This window comes from Equus asinus, chromosome 22 (assembly GCF_041296235.1).
Source record: "Equus asinus isolate D_3611 breed Donkey chromosome 22, EquAss-T2T_v2, whole genome shotgun sequence".
Taxonomy (NCBI): domain Eukaryota; kingdom Metazoa; phylum Chordata; class Mammalia; order Perissodactyla; family Equidae; genus Equus; species Equus asinus.
Window position 1 is genome coordinate 34967090 of NC_091811.1, and position 17847 is coordinate 34984936.

Sequence of the window (17847 nt, forward strand, 5' to 3'; positions counted from 1 at the left end):
AATTTCAAGTAAACGAAATCATGGGGAGGGGCCGGCCCGGTGGCACAGCAGTTAAGTGCGCACGTTCTGCTTCTTGGCAGCCCAGGGTTCACTGGTTCAGATCTCAGGTGCGGACATGGCACCGCTTGGCAAGCCATGCTGTGGTAGGTGTCCCACATATAAAGTAGAGGAAGATGGGCATGGATGTTAGCTCAGGGCCAGTCTTCCTCAGAGAAAAGAGGAGGATTGGCAGCAGTTAGCTCAGGGCTAATCTTCCTCAAAAGAAAAAAAGTCATGGGGAATAGAGGACTCTAAATGTAAAATAACATACCATCTTACCCTTCCTCTCACCTTAATTCTTATGATTTTATGAGGAAATTCTTAAAATTTGTACACTCTGTAAACCACATACTAAACAAGAACAGTGATTATATCTTTTGGTGACCACTATTTATATAGCTACTAACCATGCTAAATGTTCCCTTAAGAAACAATTTTAAATAAATGAATGAATATAGGTGTATGTTGAATTTGAATAAAGTAAAAAAGTAAATGTCGTTAGAGACCAACATTACTTAAAGAAAATGGCTGGAAGAAACTATTTTATTTCTGCAAAATAAGGAAACTAGATACCAGAGAGAGGTTAATACCACTTGGGACTCTCAAAAAAATGATCTTCTGCTCTTCCTAAGAAGCAGGCGGCCCAGACTTCCCCATAGTGGTGAAGTTGTGGGTTAAGTGGAAATGCAGCTTCCTTACACGGATGCCATCTCCACAAAAGGGAGCATTGAAATTCTTCTGTTTAGCAACCAAAGAACTATTTGGAGGGAGGCCTGCATTAATGTCATCTCTGAGTAAGTGAATGTTCTGTATTACCCTACTAGACACACGGCAGCCCAGTTAAATAATAGTAGGTACAATTTGTCAAGAGTTTACTGTTGGATATAGTGCTAAGAATTTGACATACATTTATCTCGAGAGAGATTCAATAACTTGCCCAAGGTCACCCAAGTGGGATTAAGTGACAGCTGGGATCAGACCTAGATAAATTTGACTTCAAAACCTACGTTCTTTCAACTATTAATCTCCCGCCGTCTACTTGTTAAAATTTTGTATAACATTCATTAAAAATACTCAACCTAGCATTGGGCAAAATACTCATCAATGTAGGGAAGATTTAGCTTCTGCCTTCTAGATATAATTTAAAACAGACAAAGCCATATAGAAGCTACACACAAAATGATTTGGCTGTGGGTTTTAACTATGAGTAAACAAATGAGTGGAGTATTTTGTAGGGATGAGAGAGAGAATTCTATGCTTAGGTGAGGCTGGAAATTTTATTAAAGATAAACTTTCAGGAGCTGTTTCCTGAGGGAGAGAAGGCTTCCATTCTGGTGTAAGATAAACAGGCTCCAGTGCTGAGGACTGGAAAGAATTGAGTGAGTCAAGGAGAGGCAGTGAAAGGAAAAACTGCTCTCAGAGGGCTTGGTGAGGAAAGCACGTCATCATTCATACACATTCAAGGGCCAGCTTTGTGCCAGACTTTTTTTTTTTCTAGGTGCTAATGAATTGTAGGAAATAAGGTAGAAATCTGTGCCTCCATGAAACTAACATCTATTAAGTGACACAGATAATGAACAAATAAACGTATAATTATATGATATAATGCCAGGAAGTGGTAGGTGATATGAAGAAAATTAAAGCAGGATAAGAAGACTGAGAATGACGGGAGCAAGAGGACTTAATTTTAGAAAGAATAGCCAGAGAAGGCCTAAGAAGTGATGTATTGAGCAGATGGCTGAAGGAAGTGAGAGAGTGAGCTATGTGATGATCTGGGGAGTGTTCTAGGAGAGGAAATAGCTACTGCAAAGGCCCTGAGGTTGTAGTGAGTTTGATACATTTAAGCAGCAGCAAAAGGCCAGCATGGCTGGGATGGAGTGAGTGCTGGGCAGTGGTAGGAGATGAGGTCAGAGAGATAGGCAAGGATCGGGTCCACAGCCTTGCAGTTCATGTTTAAGAAATGAGATTTTATTCTGAGTGGATGGGAAACCATCACAGGGTTAAGCAGAAAAATAATATGACTTGTGTTCTGAAAATCATTCTGGCTTGTAGGTAGAGAACTGTCTACAGAGGGCAAGAGGGAAAACAGTGAGACCAGTGAGAGGGGCTTTTTCAATAACAGATTACCAATGAGAGATCCTGAAATCAATTTACTTTATTATGACCTATTTTTAAAAATAAATATAAAATATAGAATGCATTGCATATAGTAAGAGTAAGTAATGTTTCATAAAATTTTTGTTTCAGCTGTATGTGTACTTGGTTGAAATATAAAGTATTTACTGGGTCATGGTCAAAAAAAAAGCCACTGAGTTAGGAGTTATTTGCAATAGTCCAAGTGAAAGGTGTAGCATGAGCCAGGGTGATAGTTGTGAAGGTGATAAGAGATGATCAGATTCAAACTATATTTTGAGGATGGGTCAGATCTGATATACTAGTGAATTAGATGTGGGATTGTAAGAAAGAGAAGAGTCATCCTTGACTTAGAGGTATTTTGTCAGAAAACAAGGCAAACGGGGTGCTATTTAGATAGCAAACTCTGGGTGGGACTCAGACTTGGCAGGAGTAGAAATCAAGATTTAGCATTAGGACATGTTAGCAAGGAGAGTTGTTGAATTTCAAAACAGACCCCCAAAGCTAACACTATGCTTCTGAACATGATAATGAAAATCTCTATGGAAGAAAAATCTTCAAAGTTTCAACATCTGATGAATATCTTTAATAGATGGTACTATCTAATTTTTTAAAAAGTTATTTGTAAGATTATTATGATTCATAAAGTACATAAAAGTTGTTGTCTTATAGGTGCAAATACCTCCAAGTGATTAATAGTTTTAGTATTATTAAATATGGATTTCTGTTGTTCGTAACAGCTCTTTTACTTTCCCTTGGAGAATAATGGACACTTGAGACTTTAGGCTATTACTGGAAAGGAGAAAAGTAGATAAAACTGATGTCTTAAAAAAAAAAAAAACAGAGGAGGTGAAGTCAGCAAGAAGATAGAATAGGAGGCCCTGGACCCTCCTTCCCCCAATGAATACCATGATTAAATAGTAATACATGGACAAATTCCTTTTGTGAGAAATCCATAAATTAGTTGAGAGGCTCCTGCACCCTGGATCACCATGAAACCAGCAACGTCAATACTGATAGGAAAATTCTAGATACATTTTGCCATAGTTCCTGCTCCTGGCACAGGACCATATGATTGAAAGGAATCTCCCAGCTTCCAGTTTCTCCCTAAGGAGAGAAAGAGTTGGACGGTGTGTCTAACATCCCAGCTTTTCTGAGGAATGCCCAAGATATTGGCTTCTGGCTCATCTGTCTCAGAGTGCAGACAGAATTAGGCAAACTGTAGACACCTGGGGGATACTGAGAACAAAGACAGTGGTTGGAATAAGCACACAAGCACTCATCATAGACCCTTCCCTAGCTCAACACAAAGTAAGCAGATGAAAAGTCCCACGGCCAAGCTTCTCCTTGGGGAAAGAAAGAGTTGGATCATGCACCCAACATCCTAGCTTTTCTGGGGGTGGCCTAAAATACTGGCTTCTGTCACACCCATCTTAGAGCAATGATGGGATCATCATAACCTAGATGTGTAGGACTCACTAAGAACAAAAATGGTGGCTTAAACTAGCATGAATATTTGAGACACCCCCAGAATCTCTATCTGGACTGATTGATAAGGATTTTGTCCTGTGCAAGTCCAGTCTGTGAAGACTGGGAGAGGTGGCTGTTTTTTCTAATATGCATATACCAACAAAAAGAGTCAAGGAAAATGAAGAAACAGAGAAATGTTTCCCAAACAAAGGAACAAAATAAATCTCCAAAAGCTGAGACTGATGAAACAGAGATAATGATTTACCTCACAGAGAATTCAAAATAGCTGTCATAAAGATGCTCAACAAGATCAGGAGAACAATGCATGAACAAAGTGAGAATATCAACAAAGAGATAAAAACTATAAAAAAGTACCAAGCAGAAATCTTGGAGCAGAAGAATATAATAACTGGACCAAAAAATTCACTAGAGGGGTTCAGTATCAGGCTAGATTAAGCAGAAGAAAAGATCAGCGAACTTGAATGTCAGAGGAGTAAAAAGAAAAGAGAATGAAGAAGACTTAAGGGACGTATGGAACACCATTAAGGAGACCAAGATATGCATTATGGGACTCCCAAAAAGAAAAGAGAGAAAGAAAGAAGCAGAAAAGTGATTCAAAGAAATAATGACTAAAACCCTCCAAAATCTGGGGAAAGACATCCAGATCCAGGAAGTCCAATGGATCTCAAATGAGATGAACCCAGAGAAATCCACTTTGAGTCACATTATAATCAAATTGTCAAAAGTCAAAGACAAAGAGAGAATTTTGAAAGCAACAAGAGAATAGTTTTGTCATGTACAAGAGAATCCCCTTGAGATTCATCACTGAATTCCTCAGCAGAAACCTTGCAAGCCAGAAGGGACTGGCTTCTCCCTTCTGTAAAGTATTCAACGTACTGAAAGTAAACATCAACCAAGCAACAAAACTCAAAAATGAAGATGGTATACTTTCCCATACAAACAAAAGGTGAGGGAGCTCATTACCACTAGACCTGCCATACAAGAAATGCTAATGGGAGTTCTTCAAGCTGAATTAAAAGGACCTTAAACAGTAATATGAAAGCATAGTAAAGTAGGAAATTTGCTGGTAAGTGTAAATACATAGAAAAATACATAACACTGTAATACTATAACACTATAAAAGTGGGTAAACCACTTTTAATTCTAAGATAAAAGTTAAAAAACAAAAGTATTATAAGTAAATAAAACTATAAAAATATGTTAAGGCATACACTTTATAAAAAGATGTAAATTGTGACATCAATAGTGTGGGGGAGAAGTAAAAGTGTACTTTTTTGTATGTGATTGAAGTTAAGTTTATCATCTTAAAGTAGACTGTTATAAGATGTTTTATGTAAGCCCCATGGTGGCCATAAAGAAAATACCCATGGAAGATACACAGAAGAAAAAGAAAGGAATCAAAACATATCAATACAAAAAAAATCAAAGGAAGACAGGAAGAGAGAAAAACAGGGACAAAAGAACTACAAGATACACAGAAAACAATTAGCAAAATAGCAATAGGAAGTCCGTCCCTATCAATAATTACTTTAAATAGATTAAACTTCCCCATCAAAAATCATAGACTGGCTGAATGGGTTAAAAACAAGATTCAACTATTAGCAGTCTACAAGAGACTCACTTTAGATTTAAGGAAACACATAGGCTGAAAGTGAACAGATGGAAAAAGGTATTCCATGCAAATGCTAACAAGAAGAAAGCAGGGGTGGCTATACTTATATCAGACAAAATAGACTTTAAGTCACAAACTGTCATAAGAGACAAAGAAGGATGTTATATAGTGATGAAAGGGTCAGTTCACCAGGAAGATATCACAATTATGAATATATATGCACCCAATACCAGAGCACCTAAATATATAAAGCAAACATTGACAGAATGGAAAAGAGAAATAAATAGCAATATAATAACAGTAGGAGACTTCAATATCCTACTTTCAGTAATGGATAGAACATTGAGACAGAAGATCGATATGGAAATAGCACACTTGAACAATACTATAGACCAAATGGACCTAACAGAAGTATGCAGAACATTCCACCCAATAGCCACAGAATATACATTCTTCTCGAGTGCACATGCAGCATTCTCCAGGGTAGATCACATGTTAAGTCAGAAAACAAGTCTTAACAAATTTAAGAAGATTGAAGTCATTTTAAATATCTTTTCCAACCACAATGGAATAGAACTAAAAATCAATAACAGAAGGAAAACTCGAAAATTCACAGACATGTAGAAATTAAACAACATACTGCTGAAAAACCACAAAGAAGAAATTAAAAAGGAAATTAGAAAATGTCTTGAAATAAACAAAAATGAGAACAATATGTCAAAACCTATGGCATACAGCAAAAACAGTACCAAGAGGGAAGTTAACAGTGATAAATGCCTATATTAAAAAGAATAACAATCTCAAATAACCTAACCTTAGGGTGGGGGATGGGCAAAATAGGTGAAGGGGATTATGAGGTACAAACTTATAGTTATAAAATAAATAAGTCATGGGGATATAATGTACAGCATAGGGAATACAGTCAATAATATTGTAATAACTTTGTGTCTTGACAGATTGTTACTAAAATTACTGTGGTGGTCATTTCGTAATGTAGATAAATGTTGAATCACTATGTTGTACACCTAAAACTAATATAATGTATGTCAACTATACTTCAATAAAAATAAGTAAAAAACTAGCCTAACTTTACACCTCAAGGAACTAGAAAAAGAACAAACTAAAAGTCCAAAGTCAGCATAAGGAAGGAAATAATAAAGATTAGAGCAGAAATGAAAAAGATAGAGAATAGAAAACAATTTTTTAAAAATTTTTTAAAGAAACAGTGAAACTAAGTTGGCTTTTTGAAAAGATTAACAAAATTGACAAACCCTTAGCTACACTAAGAAAAAGAGGAGACTCAAATAAATAAAATAAAAAATGGAAGAGGACACATTACAACTAATACCACAGAAAAATACTGATCATAAAATACTGCTCTGAACAATTATACACAAACAAATTGGATAACCTTGAAGAAATGGATAAATCCCTAGAAACATGCAACCTACCAAGACTGAATCAGGAAAAAACAGAAAATCTGAACAGAAAAATAACCAGTAAGAAGATTGAAACAGTATTCAACAACCTCCCAATGAAGAGAAGCCCAGGACATGATTGCTTCACTGTGAATTCTACCAAACATTTAAAGAAGATTAACACCAATCCTTTTGAAACTCTTTCAAAAAATTGAAGAAGAGGGACCACTTCTTAATTCATTTTATGAGGCCAGCATTATCCTGACACCAAAACCAAGGACACTAGAACAAAAGAAAACCACAGGCCAATATTCCTGGTGAATATAGATGCAAAAATCCTCGACAAAATACTAGCAAGCCAATTTCAGCAGCACATTAAAAAGATCATACACTGGGGCCGGCCCGCTGGCACAGTGGTTAAGTTCACATTCTCCACTTTGGCAGCCTGGGGTTTGCATGCTCTGATCCCAGGCACAGACCTGCACACCGCTCATCAAGCCATGAGGTGGTGGCGTCCCACATACAAAATAGAGGAAGATTGGCATAACTGTTAGCTCAGTGACAACCTTCCTCAAGCAAAAAGAAGAAAATTGGTCACAGATATTAGCTCAGGGCCAATATTCCTCACCAAGAAAAACCCACACACAAAAACCCAAAACACAAAGATCATACACCATGACCAAGTGAGATTTATGCCTGGGATGTGAGGATAGTTCAGCATACACAAATCAATTAATGTGGTACACTATGTTAACAGAATGAAGAATAATATCACATGATCATCTAAATTGATGCATAAAAGCATTTGACAAGAATCAATACACTTTCATGATGAAAATATTTTAAAAACTAGAAATAGAAGGAAACTACCTCAACATTATAAAGGCCGTCTCTGAAAAGCCCATAGCTAACGTTATACTCAATAGTGAAAGACTGAAAGCTTTTCCCCTAAGATCAGAAACAAGGTAAGGATGCCCGCTCTCACCACTTCTATGCAGCATAGTACTGGGAATCCTAACTAGAGGAATTAGGCAAGAAAAAGAAATAAAAAGCACCCACATTGGAAAGGAAAAAGTAAAATCATCTGTTTGCAGATGACATGATCTTATATATAGAAAGACTCCATAAAAATCTGTTAGAACTAATAAACAAGTTCAGCAAAATTGCAGCATACAAAAATCAGTTGCATTTCTATTCACTGACAATGAACTATTGGAAACTGAGAAAAAAATCACATTTAAAATAGCATCCAAATGATTAAAATACTTCAGAATAAACTTTAAGGAGGTGAAGGCTTGTGCACTGAAAACTGTAAAAGATTGCTGAAAGAAATTAAAAAAATACAATAAGTGAAAAACTATCTTGTGTTCATGGATTGGAAGATTTAGTATTTAAAATGTCCATACTATCCAAAGTGATCTACAGAGCAATCTTTATGAAAATCCTAACAGCATTTTTTACAGGAAAAAAATCCTAATATTCATATGGATCCACAAAGGACCCTAAATAGCCAAAACAATCTTGAGAAAGAAATACAAAGCTCAAAGTATCATCCTCTCTGATTTCAAAATTAAAACGGTGTGGTCCTGGCCTAAAGACACACATATAGGCCAAGGGAATAGAATAGAATGCCCAGAAATAAACCCATGCACATATGGTCAATTGATCTTTGACTAGGATGCCAAGGCTACACGATGGGAAAAGGATAGTCCTTTCAACAAATGGTGTTGGGAAAACTGGATATCCACATGCAAAAGGATGAGGTTGAACCCTTATCGTACACAGTATACAAAAATCAACTCCGAAAGGACTAAAGACTTAAACATAAGGCCTCAAACTGTAAAACTCATAGAAGAAAACTTGGGAGAAAGGCTTCATGACATTGGTCTTGGCAATGGTTTCTCCAGTATGACATCAAAAGCACAGACAATAAAAAAAAATAGACAAATGGGTCTACATAGGATAAAAAGCTTCTATACAGCAAAGGAATTAACAGAATGTAAAGGTAACCTATGGAATGGGAGAAAATATTTGCAAACTGTATGTCTGATAAGGGGTTAATATTCAAAATATATGAGGAACTTCTATAACTCAAAAATAAAAAATCAAATAACTTAATTTGAAAATGGGCAAAGGACTTGAATAGACATTTTTCCAAAGAAGTCATAGAATTGGCCGACAAGTGCATACATGAAAAGATGTTCAACATCACCAATCATCAGGGAAATGCAAATAAAAACCACGATGAGTCATTCACAATGGTGAATGAATCACACCTGTTAGGAAGGCTGTTATCAAAAAAAGACCCAAAAGATACCAAGTGTTGGCTAGGATGTAGAGAAATTGAAACCCTTGTGTACTGTTGGTGGGAATGTAAAATGGTGAAACTGCTATAGAAAACAATATAGAGGTTCCTCAAAAACTTAAAAATAGAACTACCATGTGATCCAGCATTTCCACTTCTGTGTATATATCCAAAAGAATTCAAAGCAAAATCTCAAAGACATATTTGCACACTCATGTTCATTGCAGCATTATTCACAATAGCCAAATGTGGGAATAACCTAAATGTTCATCAATAGATGAATGAATAAAGAAAATATGATATATACATACAATGGAATATTATTTTATTCCTAATTTTTAGAAAAGGAGATTGATTTTTTAAAAAGCTTAATTTTTTTTAAAAAAAAGAGATTTTGCCACATGAGACAACATGGATGAATCTTGAGGACATTATGCTAAGGGAAATAAACCAGTCACAGAAAGACAAATGCTGCATGATTCCACTTACATGAGGTATCTAAAATACAGCCATGTGCCATGTAATGATGTTTTGGCCAATGACAGATCCACATATATGACAGTAATCCTGTAAGATTAGTACCATAGGGCCTGTGTATGTAGTAGGCTATACCATCTAGATTTATTTAAGTACACTCTGTGATGTCTGCACAATGACAAACTTTCCTAAAGATGTGTTTCTCAGAACCTGTCCCCATTGTTAAGCAACGCACAACTATAGTCAAACTCATAGAAGCAGAAAGTGGAATGGTGGTTTCCAGGGACTAGGGAAGGGGGAAATGAGAAGTTGCTGTGCATGAGCATAAAGTTTTAGTTATGCAAGATGAATAAGTTCTAGAGATATGCTGTACAACATTGTGCCTATAGTTAACAAGACTGTATTGTACACATAAAAATGTGTTAAGGGGGTAGATCTCATGTTAAATGTTCTTATTACAATTAAAGGAAAAGCTGACTATAAGCTATTGAACAATGTTCAGTAGAATGTGTGTTTAGGTAGTTTTCATTTTGTTTACGGTTTTGTTTGCTGGTTTACCATAATGGTAAAGCATTCCATGAGACCAAACTTTTCTTTCATGTGGTCCTTCTTGTAATAAAGGCTGAATTTGTGCCAATATACAATGGGATTCTGACTATGTGTTAACATTTGGAAGTACACAAAAGGCCTAAACCTGACAACGTCTTCCTCGCTGCTTTGAAACTCCCCAAGTTTATCATCCATTTGAGCTGAGGTCCTTGTTCAGGTCAAGTTGTTTCCAGATAGTCGTTGTTATATTGATACATAGCATAGTTTAGATAATCTCATCAGGTAACAGAGAGCAGATGCATTTTTATATATTTTGGGGATTAGGGTTGGATCCAAAAGGTAACATAACAGTAGGAGATTTGGGGTCAGGAAGAATGGGAGGGAAAAGGCTTCAGAAAAGAGAGGACTGGAGTGGAAATACCAACAGCCAGCTTTCGTCTGTGCTCGGGAGCAGCCCTTCCCGTGCTCATAGCACATATTTATACCTTGCGAGACGACTCTTAAGGAGAAAGACTAAGATCATGAAACAAAGTTCTTATTTCTTTTCTTTTCTCTTTTTTCTTTCCCCTCCCTCCCTTTTCCTTTCCTTTCTTTTTCTGAAAAAGCCAGCTGTGATGTGTAAACACTGCACCTGTCACAGTGACCTCATTGTGGCACCATCCTCTAAGCAATTGGCTACCGATGCTAAGTACTATGAGTGTAGCTTGTGGGAAACTGAATATTCCAACGTATAATAGGAAACTCAATGTCCTTATCTGTAAAGCGAGGGTATCAGGCTGAGTAATCTATATGATTGCTTTAATTAAAATTCTATATTTGTGAAGCATTTATACTTTCACTTTTTCCTCTCATCTCTGAGGAAGTATATTAAGTTTAATTTGTCACAACTTCCCAGGGATGAGTCTTAATTGAAATGTCACTGACAGCTTGTGGTTTGGACTTTTTTTTTTTTTAACTCTAGGCAGAAACAACTAGAAGCCATTAAACAACTGCAGGAAGATGCTGTCAACCAGGAAGCCAATCTCAGGAAGAAGGTCCAAGAAGCCAGCCAACGGCTGGAGGACGCAGAGGAGCAGGTAGCGTGGACTTTGACTACGTTATATTCAGGGGAAGTCTTCCCAGATGTCCTCAAAACCGTGAAGTAAAAATGGAGGAGGAACAAAAAAAACAAAGAGGAACTGTGAAGTGCAGTCCCTGGTGACTAGCAGTGAGCGGAGGAAGTAAAGGGGGAGTTGTAAAAGAGGCGGTGTCAACAGCCTGCTGATGAAAGAGGCAACTTTGCAGAAAGAGGCAACTTGACATATCAGGACTTTTACCGCTGTGGAAATAGCTCAGGCACACAAAGCCATGCAAACACAGAATTGCAGAAGTGCAGTAGAGGCTTATCACTTCCCTGAGAAGGAAAGCACATTTTCAGTTTCGTGTGCCTAATACGAGTGAGCGCTCAGTTGCTTTCTTTCCTGGCCACCCTGCTAAGATCCAGTCTTAACTAGTTGTACGTATCCAGGTTGAGGATCGAGATCGGGGAGCCCACGGTGCCAGTGAAAAAGCTAAGTCTTTGCTGCATAAATTAGAGGAAGCAATTTCGGAACAACGGACTCTGCAGGCTATAAATACTGAGTTAGTGAACACTTGCCAGACACTTGAGCAGAAGACAAGAAAACTGAAAAGTGAGTAGCAAATATTTGTTTTGTCCCCAGTTCAGTCCACTGTGAGGTGGGGTGAAAGAAGTACAGCTATTTTTCTAGATTACAGCTGCTGTGTTATTACTGCATTTAGGACAATGGAATGGTTCCAGAAGGCAGTATTGTGGGCTTTCAGAGATCTTTGCCTAGTGGCTAGGTCGATGGATTTAACCATTAACTTTCCCTTTTGGTTGTTGATTACAAGCTGGATTTGTCCATGACTGTTATTTCTTTAAAAATTAAATAAAACTTCTCAATATCTGTAAAAGTAAACAAGGAAAAAATCTTGTACGCGTGGGATAATTAGAACTTGCAAACTGTTTACATATTCTACCCTGATTTTATGAGCTAGTTTGTACCCATCATATGATAGGACGGGCCCTGGATCTCCATTTTATTCTAAATAGTAATTTTAGGGTTGGGAAACATACTTATGAATTCAACGTGTATCAAGACAGTAAATATATGTGAAAATTCTTTTTGAATTTTAATATGTTCTTTACATATGTATTTTTCTTTAAGAAATTAGAGTATTTGTCATTTTTCTGTATCACCTAAAAGTGGGTAAGTGTTTATTAAGGATTTAGGTGAGAAGACAGCTGTCAAATTAGAGATGTCGAATTATTTATAAGCTTATTTTATTCTAGAAATATAGTTTGGTAAAAAGAAAGCTTATTTGTTTGACCATTTATCAGACAACCGCTTTTGTTCAGCCAGCTTATTGTTCTGGCAGCATAAATGTTCTTTTTATAGAAAGTTATTGGTTTGGGTAGTAAACAACTAAATATAAGCTTAAGGTAAGCTAGAGATGGAAATTTTCAGGCTTGTGTTTGTTTGGGATTTATTGTACCCTTCCTACTGTTATCTCAGAAAGCTGTTTAAGAGTTTAAAGGAATTGGCTAGTTCTAAAAAGCAGTGGTTATTCAACATTTTATTATTATTTTTAACTTGCTGGTTTTCAGTAACTGAGTATCAGTTCACTTCATTCTGTCAGACAATGTAAGGCATGCTTTAAATTACATAATCTATATGTTATTTTTATGATTGCTCAGAGAGCCTTGGACAAGGCTCCCTTGTGATTAGAAGTGTTCACGTTGAGACATGAATAATAAGGCATTCCAAATTTGGTTTATAGTATGTTTGCTTTTATAGCACTGTGCTTAGAGGACTAATCTTTTCGTCCAGTTATATTTATCTTTTGATTAAATCAATATTACACACCATAGTTTAATAAAACTAAGAATTTATCTCCTCTCCCAACCTTCCATGACTTCCTTGTAGAAACTTCTTTGAAGAGTACTTTTGTAATTTATCCCAAAATGTACATTCTTGATATCATGATCCTGTTATTGTCTTCCCACTTTATCCTCGGGGAATAATTGGTCCAAATAGTATTAAAAACAGAATAAGAAAGCTGCCCCGAGTTGAGTGCATGCATTTTTTCTGGCTGGATAAAGTGGGGTAGATGCCTCCTTTTTGTCTTGAGTTGCCCAGAATCTGCCTGGCTTTATGAACTCCTTTACTTGTTTATATCTTTTGCTGCCCAGAGAAGGCATCCATATCAAGATTTTGCTCTTAAGCCATTTGCTTATGAAGATCCTTCTAGTAATGCCCTTAAAAGTCAACCTTTTCAGTAAGAGGGAAATTTAGGTGGCACATATTTTTTGTAGTGTTCTGTATAGAAGATTTTCCAGATAGACTGTGAACAAATGTCAATGAGATAGAAACAGTTATCACACAAACACATCCTTGCACCTTCCACCATGACCACCGCCACCACATGCTGTTTGAATTCTGAGTCAGACATTTGAGTTCTGAGTCAGAAAATAGAACTATTTAACTCCACTTAGTTCTTCTGAAACTTTCTGGTTAGCTTAATAAGTGCATTAATTATTTAAGGCAATTGCTTTCTGTTGCATCTAAGGAAGTTTCGTTATGTGTGGGGATGTTTTGTCCAAATGTTCAGGTCAATGACAAAGTTCACAAGCTGGAACTAGGAAGTTGTTTATGACATTTGATTAGAAATCCTGAGCTTAATGTTGAATAAATAATATTGCTAAAGTTTTCAGTTGCTGCTAGGACTGGACCGGTTTATGAGGTTACTAATGTACAAGCTTGCCTCCATGAAATGTGCCATTGGAACTGCTAAATTTCTTGAATGGTTATTTATATATTTTCTTTCTTCTGCTTCTTACCTTCATATGTATCTAAGTATCTTGTTAACAAAGGCGATACTGGATGTATAAATGGGTGTTTGCTCTAAAAAGGAAATAAAAAAGCCTCTTAGATCTGGGGTGTGCATCCAACATATTAGAGTAAATAATGTTCACAGAATGTAAACTAATGGATCTACTCCAAACACCCACTCCTTTACTATTCATCCTCTTTTTGACCCTATCTAACATGAAATCTTCATTGAGTCACTGCCTTCATAGACTATGAGGCAATTACCTTTAGAAACCATAAATATTTCCTTGGGGGGAGAGGCTGAGAATCTCCCGTATATCACAATTCCCTGTTTGAACATCGTATCTGTATATGAACTTGCTGGTGTAGAGAAGGCTTTCACTGGAAACTCTCTTCTAGCTTGCTATTCTTAGCATGGAGGGTGTGAGGTATGGGATAGATAACAGCCTTACAGCTTTGAGGATGAATGCAAGATGAGAGCCACGTGGCCTGAGCAGTCAGTACTCAAGAGGGAAGTGAGATGAGGAAGGGGGATTCAGATGATGGGGACACTCAAAGATAGGTGTTGAGGTGAAGACCAAGGAGAAAACCAAAGTCAAATGTAGCTTGCTCAACAGCCCTGATGGGGTGGGGCCCTAAGTTTTCCCAAATGAAAGATGCAGGTATGGATGATAATATAGGAGGCAGTATAGTATCGTGATTAAGATCATGAGATTTGAAATTAAACAAACCTATGTTCTGATTCTAAGTCTACAAAAAAGAAACTAGATAAAGTTGGCCGAATCAGTTTACCTCTCCGAGCCTTAGTGTCCTCTTTCAGAAAATGCAGTAGTTGTTAATTTATAAATAACACACTAAATGCAAAACAGTAGCTAGTGCTTGACCATCCTTGGTCCAGTCTCATCGGCTCGTGCATGTTTCTGTTACATGAATTACCTCATTCATGACTGACAAATGGGTAACGACACGTTAGTATAATATGGAAGTTATATTGTTTCATTTACGATTTTCCTGGGAATAGGATCTGGATTGGTAGGAAGAGAGCTATAACCTTCAGCAGGAAAGGAAAAAGTCCTCAGCTTGGCAGCTGACAGGCAGCAGGGGCCCTTTTGGCTTTATTTTAAGAAAATTACAAACAAGTGCCTGCACCTGGGCCTCCCTCCCCAGAGAAATGCCACCCCAGCCTCGATGAGCTCTGGCTTGCGGCAGATTGTACCCCCTCCTGCGTTCATTTTAGCAGCCCCACTGCCTCAGAGTTCCACTTCCATCTGCATTTTCTTAGCACCCTACCAGCACTGTGCCATTTAGAGTGTCACCAGCATTTCCACTCTATTGTTTTTATGTGTTTCCAGTATCCTGTGGAGCAGCCCTTAGCCTTTTTAAGATGCATGTCTTGGTGATCCAAGTTATCTTCCTAGATACTAATAATTTAATAATTGTGTTTGTTTGTGCTCTGGTTACAATGTTGCATATACTTTTTTAGTGATCTCTTCCTAGCCTTATCTCATAAACCCTGTTATTGTTGTAATTTTGAAATTATTTTTATTGATGCATAGTTAATGTATCATAAGATGTTCAGATCTTAAGTGTACTGGTCAACCAGTTTGACAAATGCACATGGAAACACACAGCTCCTATAACTCCAGGCAGTTCCCTTGTGCTAGTTACCAGTCACTCTTCCTCCCCACCCCACTGCTCCAAGGGGCAACCACTGATCTGATTGCTATCACTGATGAGTTAGTTTAGCTTATTCCAGAACTGAGTTTTCAGTATGTACTTTTGTGTGTGTCTGTCTTCTTTCCTTCAGCATATTATTTATCTATATCATGTTCATCAGTGATACACCCTTTTCGTTCTTGAGTCATAATTCTTTGTATGAACATTCTACAATTTGATTATCTTTTCTCCTATTATTGGACATCTAAATTATTTACAGTTTGAGAATGCTATGGAAAAAGCCACTGTGAACATCTGTATGTGGGTCTTTGTGTGGACATGGGTTTTTATTGAACCCAGGATACATATCTAGGAGGAGAGTTGTAAGGTCACAGTGTGGTTGAAACTCTAACTTTTTAAGAAACTGCCAAACAGTTTTCCATAGCGTTTGTAGCATTTCACACTCCCACCAGCAATGTGTGGGAGTTCCAGGTGCTCCACAGCTCCAATATTTGCTAGTCTCAATAATTTTTGCCATTCTTCTGGGTATCTCATTGTGATTTTCATTTGTTGTGCTGATTGGCTATTATGTATCTTCTTTGTGAAGTATCTAAGTCTTTTGTCCATTTCAAATTAAGACATTTGTCCTTCTGTTATTGAGTTGTAAGATTTCTTTACATATTTTGGATTCAAGTCCTTTGAGAAACATGTCTTGTGAATTATTCTCTCCTACTCTGTGGTTTTCAATGAACCCTGATATTTTTAATGCACAATTTTATAGAACATGAGATAACACATACATTGTGTTATAAAAGTCCATAAATGTCAGCCACCATTGATAGCTAACATTATTACAACTCTAATATGATGGTTTTGATTTTCAACAGCCTATTAATTGCAATGCCTTTGCCTGAAAAGCCTTATTTCATAGTCATTTAGAGAGATGTTTTATCTCAGCTTTCTTCAAAGGCAATGTATCCAAGACACCTGGTCCCATCATACATTATAGATGGCCACAGCAGGGGATACAGTGGCCATTGTTTCACTTGCTTCCATGTGAAACTTAAATGGCCCAGACATATGACAGGTCCAACTCCAAACACGTAAAGAAAAATGCAAAGGTGGAGGCAAATTAGGGTCATAAGCCAGCTTGTTTTGCCTTTTGAAACATATGGAAATCGTTGCTACACGTTGCACAAAACATCTGCTGAAATAAGGTTTTCAATTTGAATGGTTTGAGATGGACTATTTCTAAAACCTAAGATTGCCTGGTGGGAGAGCAGATGGGCAATTTAGACAGTCTTATACTAACTCATTATTTCTTCTGAAACACAAGCTTTAATTTGGAAATTCACAGTCAGTGTTTTGGAGAATCATGGCCTTCAGAAACATAATGTTGGCCACTTCTAGAAGCTTTGGTTGCTGTTGCTCCAATATAGGTCCACAGGAAGACAGGGCCTTACTCTTAATACAGTGAGCTCAGAGAATTTTTTTAAAAATGAGTATTTACTAGAGTTCTAAGTATTAAGAATTTAAAAAAATTTAATTAATTAAATATGTTATAAATATTTTTTTAAGTATTTTTTTCCTCCAGTGGGCCTAGTAACACTATGTCAAGCTTAGCTGAGAAATAAGTTACTTTTACAAAAAAGAATTCTTACAAAATAGAATTTTACTTGGGTAAGTTTCCACATAATTGAAGCTTTTGAAGCCTTTTTTTTTTTTCTGAAAAAAAGTTTAAAATTAGATTGTATACTTCTTTTCACATATATTAGCATCATTTTCAGGGCTCAGAATTTCTTCAGGCGATTGAGATATGAAACTGTTGGTCTTTAAAATAAGAAGCACCAGATTGCCCTGTCTTTTGGACATCAGAGGATCTGCTGTTAGTTTTCCTGGCTGTTAGTGATTTAAAAAAAAAAATAGTGGCAGCTATTAATATGCTTCCATCCAGCAGATCTTCTTACCCTCATTAAATTTTTGTTTTTAATCATCTGTGGGCTGAGCAAACAGTCAAGTCAAGCTTGTGAGAATTATGTATAAATTCAGAGCCCACTGGTTGGAAGTGTGAGGATTTGCCACATGAATAAAGGGCATGGATATCAACATCTATTTTGGTTCAAAAGATTTGGGCCTATTTTCTGGTTCTTAGCTATATTTCAGAGTATGAATTGTCAAATAAGTAATACGTTACTGTGAAACTCAAAGAGTTAAATAGGTATTTTTTCCTATTTCCATTATTCCAGAGATGAGAATTTGGAAGGTACTGGGAAGCAGATTTCAATTAAGAAAGAC

The 17847-nt window shown here is 36.8% G+C and overlaps 1 protein-coding gene across 8 annotated transcripts in view; it reads left to right on the forward strand.

Moving 5' to 3' along the window:
• The window catches only part of IRAG2 (inositol 1,4,5-triphosphate receptor associated 2), a 102879-nt gene that overhangs the window by 47107 nt on the left and 37925 nt on the right, over positions 1 to 17847 (forward strand). For 7 of the 8 annotated variants that reach the window (XM_070494959.1, XM_070494958.1, XM_070494962.1 and 4 more), the window contains exon 1: positions 11080 to 11694. Coding sequence is in view for 1 of the 8 variants with exons in the window: in XM_044775226.2 (XP_044631161.2) it covers positions 10986 to 11100; positions 11532 to 11694 (278 nt within the window). In the remaining 7 variants the exon portion in view is untranslated. Of the gene's footprint in view, positions 1 to 10985; positions 11695 to 17847 lie in introns of those variants that run through there. The other variant, XM_044775226.2, reaches the window with a different exon arrangement.